General features: G+C 38.6%; 1 protein-coding gene across 1 annotated transcript in view; it reads right to left on the bottom strand.

The window, feature by feature from the left end:
• Positions 1-8,106: 8,106 nt before the first annotated feature.
• The window catches only part of whrnb (whirlin b), a 95,004-nt gene continuing 89,337 nt past the window's right edge, over positions 8,107-13,773 (bottom strand). Inside the window, exon 12 of the mRNA XM_034871885.1 lies at positions 8,107-8,710. Coding sequence (XP_034727776.1) covers positions 8,534-8,710 — 177 coding nt within the window. The 3' untranslated portion in view covers positions 8,107-8,533. The remainder of the gene's footprint in view (positions 8,711-13,773) is intronic.

A 13,773-nucleotide genomic window follows, 5' to 3' on the forward strand; every position in this document is an offset into this window, starting at 1 on the left:
CGAGGGTGTGGTTAAAACGGTGAGTAGGTTTATGAACACTTTGAGAGAAGCCAATAGAATCTAATAGAGAGATAAACGTAGTGCAAAGGCTATCACCGTCATCGTCCACATGAATATTAAAATCCCCTACAATAATAACTTTGTCCGTTTTTAGCACGAAGTTTGACAGAAACTCTGCAAATTCGGATAAAAATTCAGAGTATGGACCAGGTGCTCGGCAACTATAACAAATAGAATTGGTTGCATTGATTTCCAACTTGGGTGTGAAAGACTAAGAACAAGACTTTCAAATGAGTCATAATTTAGTTTAGGTTTAGAGCTGATTAGTAGACTAGAATCGAAGATGGCTGCAACTCCACCTCCTCGGCCTGTGCCTCGAGGAATGTGAGTATTAATATGACTGGGGGGGGTGGATTCATTTAGACTAACATATTTTCCATCACCCAGCCAGGTTTCAGTAAGACAAAATAGATCAATATTAGAATCTGATATTAATTAATTTACTAGTACACCTTTAGAAGAGAGAGATCTGATGTTTAAGAGTCCACATTTAATTCTCCTATTCTTTTGCACTATTGCACTTGTGGTTTTAATTGTTATGAGGTTTTACTGCACAGCTCCTCTACTGTTTACTTTTGATTTAAATAATTTTAATGGTCGGGGGGCAGACACCGTCACTATGGGGTTTTTACTAGGTAACACCTGGAATAAAGGAGCAGAGAAGTGTGTTAGACTGGGACTCTGCCTCCTGCCTTGCTACAAGCTAACAAGCTAGCTAGCTAACTGTTAGACTTAGCAACAAGCTACAGAGTAAACTGGGATTCAGGGCTGCCAACTCTCACGCATTGGCCGTGAGACACACGCAGTTGACTGGTTTCACACGCTCACACGCCACACACCCGATTTCTCACGCTGAAGTGTCAACCCGTCGGTCAAATTTCTGAAAGATGAGTTTATCTGTAGATCCACCTATTGAGCCACTCGTGATCGATTAGTTGTGCTTTCAGAGACTGTGAGGGGGTTCAAGAGCGCTCCCTGTCTGTGGAAGTTTTGAGTTGTCGCAAACTGAAATTTTTTGTTTTCACGAGCCATCCCAGGGGCATTTTCCCGGCTTCAGGTACGAGCTCTGAGTATTACAGACCCGTCTGTCGCTTCGTGTCCACTCGCTCTGTAACAATAGAGGTGAGCGGCGGGGCTGGTGGACCCGCTCTGCTGTGGGCAGTGACGTGTTGCATCCGTGTAGTCCTCCAATAATGCGCAGCGTAAGGCCTCCTCTAAACTTTGTCAGAGACCAGAGACCCAAATGGGCCTCAGTGTCTGTCAGACCGTCTGCATGAGATCCACCATATCAGCGGGGCAATGACATGCACAGCAGAGTTTAATACTCTCTAAATCTCGGAAAACAGAGATGGGAGGAGTTATATTTTGAATGTGCATAAAGTTGTAAACATGAGCAGAAACCTAATGAAACACATCTGAGCTATACTAGGCCTATATATACTATACTACATATACGATACTGCAACGTTGGGCCACTATTGTGCTTCTCTAACCTCGGTGCATCTCTAAATGTAACTGTAAATAATTCATTTAATGTTTTATAAAATGAACAAGTAGTCTTTATTTTCCCCAAAAAGTAAATACAGTAAGTGAGGCACAGAGGATGAGGGCCAAACATTACTAAGCCTTGGCACAAAGGTTAAATGATTAGAATTTATGCAAAACAGTGGTTCAGTGGTAGTAGTTGATCCCTCAACATTAATTTAACTTTGGGTCCTGGACCTGTTCCCCATAGACCCAAATCTTCTCAGCTGTTGCTGACATGCTACTGTCTCTTCATGTGGTTCATCATGTGTGGCACATTGTCTGGGTCAGTTCTTATATCATAAGAAGTTAATAATGTAAATGCTAAATGCCTTAATACCTGTTGATGCTACAACAACACAAAGGCTCTTAACCCTACAGTTTTGCACATATCTGGATGTGACAACAGCCACACATCGAGAATCAGAAACAACACACCTTCAATGTTGTGTGTGTTGCGTTAGGTCACGGCCGTTTCCTCACCGTGACCTATGACGACCAGCCATGCTGCAATGGAAAATGGAGGACAGGGCACTGCGGGCAAGTTGAGGTGAGTGGCGACGAGTCAAGCATGTACCATGTAATGGAAAAAAAACATTTGTGCCAAACGTGAGTTCATAATGTAGTTGAATGGAGAAATAACGTTGTCCTTTCCCACTTCTTTCTGTGTACATGTTCCTGCTATTACAGGTTAGTTTCCACCACACACAACAATACAGACATTTATAAGATGATTCTAGTCATAAGTAAGATACTAGCGGCACATTGATGTGTTGCTTATCAGGTTAAAAGTGAACTTTAACTGAAGTAATGGTAACCTTGCATGTCCCGTAATGGTGTCACGTCTGCTTGTTATTTTCCCGATTTACCTACATGCTATTATTTTTTACTGTTTTGTTGTCAGTGGCTCTTGGACATTGGTAAAATAAGAAAGTTAGTGTGTAACAGCTCATTATTGCAGCGGAATGTTTATTAGGTTATGGTTGTTTACCAAGCTAATTACTGCTATTCCTGTTCTGGCTACAGTAGCTTAAGCTAACGGGTTAGCCTATTATTCATGTAGCATTTGCTGTTTAGTCATTCTTGCGAGTGCCCTTTCAATAGGAAATTACCGGGTTTTCCTTGCTCATGCATTTGGGTCATGGAGTAACTCTATTTAGGCAGTTAGTGGGTAAATGTTTTTTTTATTATTGAAATGTGTTGATCTAGGCTATCTCAACTGTAAACCCAGTCTCTTTTGTTATAATTAGGCCAGGCAAGGCAGCTTTATTTGTATAGCACATTTCAGCAACAGGGCAATTCAAAGTGCTTTACATAAAAACAATTAAAAAAAATAAAACAGATAAAACACGAGAATAAAAAGTTACAGTGCAGTATAAGAAATTAAACATTGAAGAAATCAACAACCATTTAAAAAAGGCAAAACCAAAAAGAAAGGTCTTCAGCCTTGATTAGAACTGAGAATTACCAACAAATACTAAGAGAAATGGTTGAAGTATTCACATTAGACACACCTTAATGAGAACATATATGTGTTACTGTACTGTATCTTGCATTAGTAGTCTCAATTAAGGTATACTATACAAAGAACGACATTTATACAGTATTCGTTTATAAAAAACATTAGGAATTAGTTTATTTTGTAGTTATGTAACCGATATAAATTGGTCTATGTACAGCTACGTTTTCTTTTTAAAAGCTAAATCTGGTTTTGACCAGTGCATTTGTGCAAAATTAATACAACATAAAGACGAGTATTCATGTGAGAAATAAACATAATCCAGTTGAACGGAGAAAGAGCAACACGTTGTCCGTTCTCCCTTCTTTCTTTCTTCTTTCTTCATAGTTTAGGGGGAAAAGATTTTTTTTTGGGCCAGTGGTAAAGAGACTTAAGAAACATATGGTCACCTAGGGTAACATGACCGTGGTCCTACTCCTTTTTACTTTTACCTGTATTTACCCAGTGGGGGGGACTCCTCATTCAGTTGACCTTTATCTTTGGGACCTGAGAAGCTTACTCCAATGGCCTCCATGGTTAACACTCTGGCCTGCCCCTTGTGGTATCAATAAAGTATACATTATTATTATTATTATTATTATTATTATTATTATTATTATTATTATTATTATTATTATTATTATTATTATTAACCCCAATTTCCTATCTTATGTGACCAGTAGGTCACAAGCAAGTAAATAAGGCTTGTATAAAAGCTGAGTAGAGTTGAGCCTGGTCGAAACCTGCACGGGAGATCATTAGGGCAACATGCTGAATAGGCTAGACTGGGACCATTGTTTTGTTTCCCCACCCAGTGGGGAAACAAAACCCATTGTTTTTCACTAAGGACAACTAATTATCTGTGCATTTATATGGAACTAAACTTTAGGAGCTTTCCATCTTTACTCTCCTCTGTTACGTTGCATTCAGAGATGGTATCACATGGAACCAACAACTTCTAAAGTAAGTCGTTCAAAAACTTTCTTTTTAGTAAACTTTGTGTACACAAACAGTGCTCAAATGTCAATGCTTGAGTTCACGTGTAGAGACCCTGGTGATATTTCAAGCAAAGTTTTATGTCGTGTCAAGCCTTCTTAGTGTTTAAAAATGTTGATTTTGATGCTATCATAGATTTTGATAGAATCATAGAAACTAAAGTTTCACTCAGATACATTCACAAAAACACCCTAGGTTGCATTTTAACTTAAAGAGCGTAAATGGTGCAATACAAATGAGATATACACATGGAATTTGTGTTAAAATATTTCAACTTGACTTATATTTTTTTCATATAGTGCGTCATGTCGTCATCATCTACGTGGGCTGCGTCTTCCTATACTTTACATTGTTATTCTTGATTGGTTTGTAAACGTGTTTTGGACGTGTGTCTGATATCAGCGTGTTGACAATTCACCCTGTAGCTTTGGTTGTACTCTTACGCACAGGTTGTACGCCTTAACAAGAATGAATGAACATATCCAGCTCATCATAAAAATAACTTTTTTCTCTTGCATTTGTCAATGCCCAACATTTTCTCATAGCGTTGTGCACCTTTGTGTGCTGCTGCTGCTGTTTCTTTATTTCAGGTGGCATAGTTCTCCTTTCCTCTCTTTTTGATCCTCTCTGAAAATAATTGGAAAGTGTTGGCATTCTACTGCGTTTTTTTTAGTTGACTTTTAATTAAGTACTCAGACCATATTTCAATTAAAAACTTTGTCTCCTCCTATCCCAATGTGCTACCGCAGCTCATATTGTTCTGCTGCATCTTCTTTTCTCTCTTTTACTGCGGAACTTCCTGTAAATGGTCCGAAACACTAGAAATGGACCGGACCATGGTTCAGTTTGATCCAGACTGAGACTACGTGTATTTGTTGGACCACATTTAGGCTGTTTGGTTTGGACCGTGTGCAGGTATGGTTTCACAACTGTAATTTTGGGTTCCTCGCACACTAAAAAGTCCGACAGTCCAGACTTAATGAGTCAGGTTTGAAAGCCCCCTCAGCTAGAGAAGATATATTGGCAACACGGTCTCACGCCAGTTCGTGAAATGGTCATGTTAATTTGATTTGTTGATTTGTGTACTGGTCACAATTTTTAAATGTGACCATTTCACGAACTGCCATGACACTGGGAGGACGCAACAAGGAAATGAAACGCCACATGAGGGATGTGAACCGGGACACAATCCATGGTTTCTACGGAGACACAATGGGCAAGTGGAACACTACAGGCCGGACACAGCCATGGGACGGACCGCTGTCTGTTTTTGTGATACTTGCCTGTAGTGATTATTCTTTGTTTCGTGAACCTGACTCCTGCTGCCACCTCACTCCCGTTATCCAGCACTCCTGCTCTCCACACTGCATCTCTGGATTATTGGACACGGACCCTCAGAAACCCGATACCACAAACGCTCTGTACCCTAAACTCCCATTGGATTTTGGACTTGGCTTTTTCCTGTTGCATCCGCTTGCCCATTGGAATAAACCTGTTAAACTATAATCTTTTTTCTCCATATCATTTTGTATTGTTTGCATTTGGATTCAACCAAGTTCCACACGTAACAGATACACATTCAAACTTCAAATTCATTAATGGGTCAGCACATGGGATTTGTTATCACAAGGCTTTCTTTTTTTTTTTTCAAATGTGCTGAAAAAGTGAAACATGTGAAGAATAAACTTACCAGCCCATCAACAATAGTATGAATTTAACACTATGTTGCACGTTGTCTCAAAGAAATCCAAGGCCTTAATTTCCTTTTTTGGGGCGTTTTTCACACCTTAACGAACCTGGTATTCAAGCTTCTCTCATGTTGCCGTCATGCAAATCTATGCTAAACTATGCACACATAATGTATTTTAAAAGGTAAAAAATCTTACATTGCAACAGAACCTGTATGCAGTTTTATTATGTATTCAAGACAATCTGTTTCAGGGGATATTTGAAAGTATTTCACTCTCTTTGCCATTTAAAAGTTTGGAAGAACCAACACAAGAATAAGTGACTTGTTTGGGAGATGTTAGCAGTTACATCAGCCACAAAGGGGTTACATAATTATATTCAACAAAAATTCTCTAACCTCTTACCATTTACCATATATTCAGTTTATCTCTATGAATCTGTGCAGCCTTTTCTGTACAAGATATATATTTTTGAAGAGTCGGCAGTCACAAAAATATAAAACAAAGTATAATTTAGCACAATATTCTCACCAACACTTCATCCCTGAATCCAGACACTTTAGTGTTGCATTACACATACATCTAATCACTAAACTCCTGAAATTCACTATTATCTCAATGTAGTGAAACTGTGTCATTAGATTACAAAAATATAACTATTTGCCTAAAATACACTTTTGAAAGCATTTACTATTATCTTAATTTGGATTACTTGGCTCTACTGTATTACTTTGGATCATGGTTACAGTTACTTAAACATTTTTCAGCCCTATCGGACAAAAAAAACGTTTTTGAGGAAAAAGACCAGAAAAAGTCACATATACCACCTTCTCTCTACTCTTGCATATCCTACAGCAGAGGTTTGCACCCACTGTATACTGAATGGTAATAAGTCTGTATTACCATTTTGTATATACAGTAGTATTTAGTAGTATTTAGGGTACTCTGAAAATCTGATCAGTATTTCCGGTACATTGCATTAGCAAATCACGGATTCATTACTGAGTGTCAGAACTCATCAGCATCCCACAGAGTGCAAGATATGTTCATTGTCACAGTGGGACCTTCAATTTTCTTCACTGTGTTGTGGAGATCACTATCAATGTTGTTGCAGGTGTTTGGATGTGATTTCATATAGAGATGGCACACCTTGCAGCTATTTGGGTGGGCATAAAAATATGTGATTGTGAAGTAGTATTTATAATCTTAATGTGTGTGTGTGTGTGTATGTATGTATGTATGTATGTATATATATACTTATTTAAACTATTTCATATAATAAAAAGTTATGTAGTCATTTCAATCTACATTATATACAAACTATAATACCATAAACATGTAAAAACTATTGAACATATGGTAATCTTGCTAAAATACTAAAGAGATGTTACAAAATGGACGTATTGCTTTTTTTCATTTTCATTTCATTTTGATCAATGTAAAGGAGCTGGTAATGTATACATTTGTTTGAGGTTTAATTTCAAAAATGGTTAGTGGATTAGTTACAGTTGATTAGAGAATCAAAGGCTTCAATTCATTAAATCCTCTTATTAAACGCTTCTTTTAAGGCTTAATATAGGGACACACTGTAGTGTTAAGTCATTTTGCCTTGCTAAGCTGGTTGAGATATTGGAATGATATGCAACATGTAAGAGTTTGTTTTAATATGGAAATTGTAACTGGTTGACAGTCAGGTGTCATTAATTGATCAGGTGAATTACACTTCCATAAGAACTCATCAAAGGTTTTAATGAAACCTCAAATGTATAATTAGCAATTGACCAAAGCTCTTGTTAACAGTATGAAGACCAATACTTACTACAGTAGGAACACTTATCTGGCTTAGCTAAGCAAACCTGCTGAATTGAATACTTACATTTTTTATTACACTTCAACCAGAGGTTATATTTATGAAATGATTGGTTTTCTCTGTCAGTTGAGTTCAAATTTGTTTAAAGAAAAATTGTTTTTTTACAACTTAGTTTATCCACCATTTTTAACAGTTATGATTATATTCACAACAAATTAATTGTTGACATCTCAGAATGTTGTGACGTCAAAAGAAGTGCTACAGGTCAACAAACATTAGTGGGGAGTGGATTAGACATTTGTGAACAATATATTTGAAATGTAAAAATAAAATAAACACCCAAAGTGTGCATTATTGAACATTGTTTTTGTTTTTGTCACTTTTACCCTCCAAAGAAGTAGCTAATCTGACTAAACTGCTTGTTTATAACATGTCTGGTTAAGCTTGTTGTTTCCATGACTTCATGTTCAATGTTTATTTTTTTAAAGAAAGTATTTAACCAACTCATTCTCACTACCAACTCTCTGAGACGCTACAGAACATTTATTGCATCAGTAACTAACGCCAAAGGCAGCTGACCAAACCTCCGTTTATGATGGGCTGGGAGTAAGAATGTGTTTTATCATGAGAGTACAACTTGAAAGCTGACTTTACTGACTGCAATACATTTGGCATATTATTTGGTTTGACAACCACACTATCATTACTAATCTAGACCACGTGGTGAAACATTCACGGTTTGAAAACTAATGAAACACAAGCAAAATACTATTTTAGCAAATATTGTTATAGCCTTTCTTTCTAAATCTCTGTAAAGTGCAATGAGCAACTATATTTACACCAATCCTTTACCTGAAATTAAAATGAGGTTCATGATTATTGGACATTTATGTGGAGTTGATACAGTAAAGCAGTAAAATAGTGTCTTCTTTAGCCAAGTGGCATACACTGTTGATTCTAAAGTCCTGGATCAACAACCAGGAAGTCAATGTGGTCTTTCTCTTTGGTCTTGAAGGCCTCGGCTATGATCTTGGCAGCATCTTTGTGCTCACGACCTCTCAGGGAAATGCCATTGACCTCCAGGATGATCTGACCCACCTTCAGTTGACCGCAGTTATGAGCAGAGCCTCCTTTCTGTCAACAGAGACATGAGGGGAAGGGAAAGCAAAGACTAATTTGACATATTTACAAAGATATCTTCATTCATTGACAAATTAGTGAAAAGACTGTGTTTTTGCTTTTGTTATATTTTGTCACATCACAAGGCACCTTTCCTTCAGCTTGATTTAAGCTGGAGTGAAGGTCTTCCAGTGATTTTAAAAAGATTATCTACCATGAAGCTGAGAGATAGCATTTTTATTTTAATACATATGATAGGCCTTGAAGCTTGAGCAGATAATGCTGAATGCTGGGAATAGACATTAAGACATAAAATAGTGCAGCAGAGTCACCGATGGTAAACAGTAGTAATATGTATAATAATAATGATGTATACATGAAGCAGGGTTCAGTTCACAATGCTCTTAAGGTTTAATAAGACACACATAAGGATATACACTTTTTTTAGCAGTAGCTCCATTCATTTATATGATGTGTAGTAAGACAAAAAGACAAAAAAAAAGATAAAAAAGACATTATAGAGGGAAGGATGATCCCAAGGTTTGTTCTCACCTATAGGGAAACATTGTTACAATTTAGGATGCAAATAAAACAGAAAGTAACAAAACAGAAACAGAGAGAAGCTTTCTTCTTAAAAGGGATAGTTTTAAATGCTCAAGTGGTATTTGAGACCCGACTACTTTTTTGGTAGTCTCACTTTGCCAGACCATCCACACGCTGCGGTGCGGAGGAGGATCTGGCTACTCCACACAGCATTGGGGTGGAAGACAAAAAAACACTTTAGGATCAAAGTAGGCCATATTATTGACATTAAGTATAACAATTTCACATAAGTCACATAAAGTTGAAGTGCAATATCACATTTTAGATGTGAGTCTTTTTATTCTGGCATAACAAGAACATTAGTCTAGTAGCCAACTAGGTGAACCCTGGAAACGTTGAGTACTCCAAAGTTTTATTGCAGAAATTTCAAGTATGGGTCCCCAGTATACATAAACTGCTGGATGGTAATTTGCACATGCCGAGCAATTAGCATAATTAGCATTATTAGCTTAATTGTCCATGTTTTTAGATGTTTAGAGGATGCCAATTTCCTTTCTGGCATGTATGTATTTAGCCAGGCACGTACCATGCGATCAATGTAAACGCCTGTTCAAGATGGATTTTTAATTAAACTAATGCCTGTTTTCTGAACAAGTGCACTTCCTCAGGGGTTTTGTTTTGAAGGAAAAAGTTATTTTAGGAAAAAGCATATACACCAATGGCCATGTCAGAGACAAGTCCTAGTCCATATACCCACGGGTCCAAGATGTGTTCTAGACAACATAAAAACGTCTCAAGTACTACAGCCCTGTATTTGAATGTGTGTAAGTAGCTAAGAGGGTATGAAAAATCACTCAATCTAGCGAGAAAGTTGCCAAGTTGGCAACACTGTCCACAATGTTACTACTGCAGCTTCTTGATTTCCCGAATTATGGAGAAAAATCACAGATGGTGAATTAATCAGGTATTACACAAATTTGTTGCAAAAAAAAAGAAATTTGCGTTTTACCTTAATAAATATAAATGACATGGAAACAGTTGTAATTAGTAAGAAACCACATAAGTAGGCAGGTGGAGTTAGTGACCTAGGTCTGAGTCTGATTGATGGGATCAGTGCTGACTTGACCGTTGACCATTTGAGTGCAGCAGAACTGAGACGTGATCTGATTTGCTGGAGAGGGAACTAAGGACAGCCTCATACCCCTCCTGAAAAGGAGTGTAAACTCACTGGCCTCAATAAAAAGCAACCTCAGGCTGTGAGGTCTATGTTCTGACAATAACTCCGTACAGCTCATCCAAGGCTAGGTTGGCGTTGGCGTTTGGTGGAATGTACGCCGCTGTGAGAATGGCCGATTTAAAGTCCCTCGGGAGATAGTCTTGGGTTGCCAGACCTTCACAGCGCTGTGTAGTAAGGTCTGGCTACACCACACATGCAATCCTGAATAGGTGAATAAAATTGCCTGGGTTGGTTTCATATCTTTAAACCAATCCCTATTGTCTTGGGCGATGCTAATCTACGGTCGCAAAGACAATGGATCTATGAAATGGAAGGAATTTGTTTTGTTTTATCTTTTATGTTTTAAGTGAATTTTTCACAAAATACAGCAATGTGATCTACATAAATGGCTACTGGAGACGTGGTTAAACATAATTAGCTCTTACCAGTCTATCGCTGTGTTTATTTATTTATTTATTTTTTATTTATTTATTTAATACAGGGACAACACATATTAATTGGCATTTCTGTCAATATACCAGAGTTAGCCAAAAGGCTAGACAGATGGTAAAAGTCACACTAAAAAAGTAAAATTACATATTTACATAACAATATAACAATTACAATACATTGGGTAAAAATTACTATTAAAGTCAAATATACACAGAACATAGCTGACCAACAATCAAACAAAGACATGAGAATACACACACACACCCACACACACCCCCACACAAACACACACACACACACACAAACACACACAAACACACACATAAGGCAATAAGCCAGCAGGGGGGAGCAAGAGCAGGTCTAACCGTTAATGGTAATATTGAAAGCTCTGGTTGTCAATGACCCACTTTTTTAACTGGATCTTGAATGTACTACATGTGTTTATTTTTCTGATGGTTATGGGGGTGACGATCCACTCATTGGCAGCTCGAACAGAAAAAGCACTTTGGCCAAATACACTTTTCCTGAATGGAAAGATCTTCGTGCTGCACCTCTGGTTCTGCTCTGTTCGGATGTACGAATGTTGACAAACTGGAGAAGAGGAGGGGATGACAAACTGTGAATAATTTTATAGACGAGACATAGATTTGAATATTTGACCAGTTTAGTAACCTGTGTTTTTGTAGTATTAGACAATGATGAGAAATGCGTGGTTTCTGTCCAGAATATTAACAGCTCGTTTGTAAAGTGATTGTAAAGGTTTCAGAGATGTAACACTAGCTTGTGACCAAATGGGTAAACAGTAAGTGATATGGGAGAAGATCATAGAGTGCATGTAAATGTTTTTTGCCTGTGTGGCTATTTGATGGTGAATGTACCTAAAATTGTTTTTTGTTATTTTAATAATAATGTATCATTTATTAGGTGAACTGGCACCTCTCCAGCTACTAGTCCACCACCATACTTGGGTCCGTATGGGGGCTTGAATCAGCGACCCTTCGGTTTCCAACCCAACTTCTACGGACTGAGCTACTGCCACCCCCAAAAATATGTCATTTCTTCAAGCCGGATTAACTTAATTTTTACATGTGACATCAATGACAACTTTGAAACAATTAAAACCCCCAGATATTTGTATTCTGACACGATATGCAGCCTTTCCCCTAACTCTAAAACATCTGGCTCAACAGTGAAGTTTCTATGGGACTTGGTGAAGAACATTGCTAATGTTTTTGTTGTGTTCAACTGCAGGCAGGAGTGTTTGAGCCAAGCTGTAATATTCACCATGCAGTTAGTGAGCTTCTCAGCCACCTGAGAGATATCACTACCATGAACATATACTACTGTGTCATCAGCATACATCTGCAAAGAAACATCAGAACAGACGGACAGGAGGTCATTTGTACAAAGTGAGAACAACAACGGTCCTAAACTTGATACTTTGGGAAGACCAGTGGATAGACTAAGGGTGGCTGAATTAAATGACTGGACTCTGACACGTTGGGAACGGTCAGTGAGGTATGACTCAATCCATTTGAGAGCATCTGAGGAAAAACTGAAACTGCGTAATTTTATCAGCAAGATCTTTTGACAGTATAAAAGGCCTTTTTGAGATCCAAGAACACAGCACCCACAACCCCACCTCTGTCCAAAAGAGCTCTGATGTTTTCAGGAAGGAAACAGTTCACAGTCTCAGTGGAATAATTTACTCTACAGCCAAACTGCATAGGGTGTGGTATTTAGATGTTAATAATTTGTTTTGCTATCAGTTTCTCTGCAATCTTGGCCACTGTGGGCAATATACTGATTGGTTTGTAGTTTCAGATGTTTGAGGGTCTCCTGTTTTGAAGATGGGAATGACAATGGCTGGTTTCCACATGCTTGGGAACATGTTTTGTGAAATGGACAGATTGATAATTTTTGGTAATGGGGCGTGTGCTGAGCTCCTTGAGCATCACCGTTCATAACAAAAAGATCTTTACACCCTGACAGTCTGAGGGATTTAATGGTCTGTGATTCCTCTGATACTGTGATGTTTCACTGAAAGCTGATTCACATGTATCTATAATAGGAATGTATGTATCCTCAGGTGTAAAACAGTTTGATATTTTAGCCACAGAATCAATAAAATGGTTAATTCAATTTAAATTCAATTTTATTTATAGCATCAATTCATAACAAGAGTTATCTCAAGACACTTTACAGATAGAGGAGGTCTAGACCACACTCCAGAATTTACAAGGACCCAACAGTTCTAGTAGTTCCCCTTCGAGGGGAACTCGAACTGCGTCGGTTACGACACTATAGGAACGCCTTTAGGCATGACAGGGTTGAATGCGAATGAAAACTACTCCAATCCTATTGGTCCTAGTGAGAACGGTAGCATGTGACGGCATAACCGTAGGGGCATATAAGCACACCGGCACATAGCTCATTAGCTTTTTTCCACTCAGCAGGCACGGTGGTTCTCGAAGCTTTGGCTGAGGCCCCCTTCGAGCCCATGGAGTCGGCTGAGGCCTCATGTGACGGCGTAGGGCGGGAGGCTCCATTTGCTCTGCCCTGTCAGAGCACTGAGTGTCTTTGCTCTGAGGTCCTCCCGGTGGAGGAAGACGGACCAGTTGCTGGTGTGTTTCGGGTCCCCCAAGGCTGGGTTCCCCGCTTCCAAACATACTATCAGCAACTGGATTGTTCAGACTATCTCCCTGGCCTATCAGGTGCGCGGTTTGCCTTCACCTTTGGCTGTCCGGGCTCACTCCACGAGAGGCATGGTGGCCTCTACGGCTCTCCCCTCTGGAGCATCTCTCCAGGGGGTTTGTGATGCGGCTGGCTGGGCCACTCCTCACACCTTCTTCAGGTTTTATAGTCT

This window comes from Etheostoma cragini, chromosome 5 (genome assembly GCF_013103735.1).
Source record: "Etheostoma cragini isolate CJK2018 chromosome 5, CSU_Ecrag_1.0, whole genome shotgun sequence".
Taxonomy (NCBI): domain Eukaryota; kingdom Metazoa; phylum Chordata; class Actinopteri; order Perciformes; family Percidae; genus Etheostoma; species Etheostoma cragini.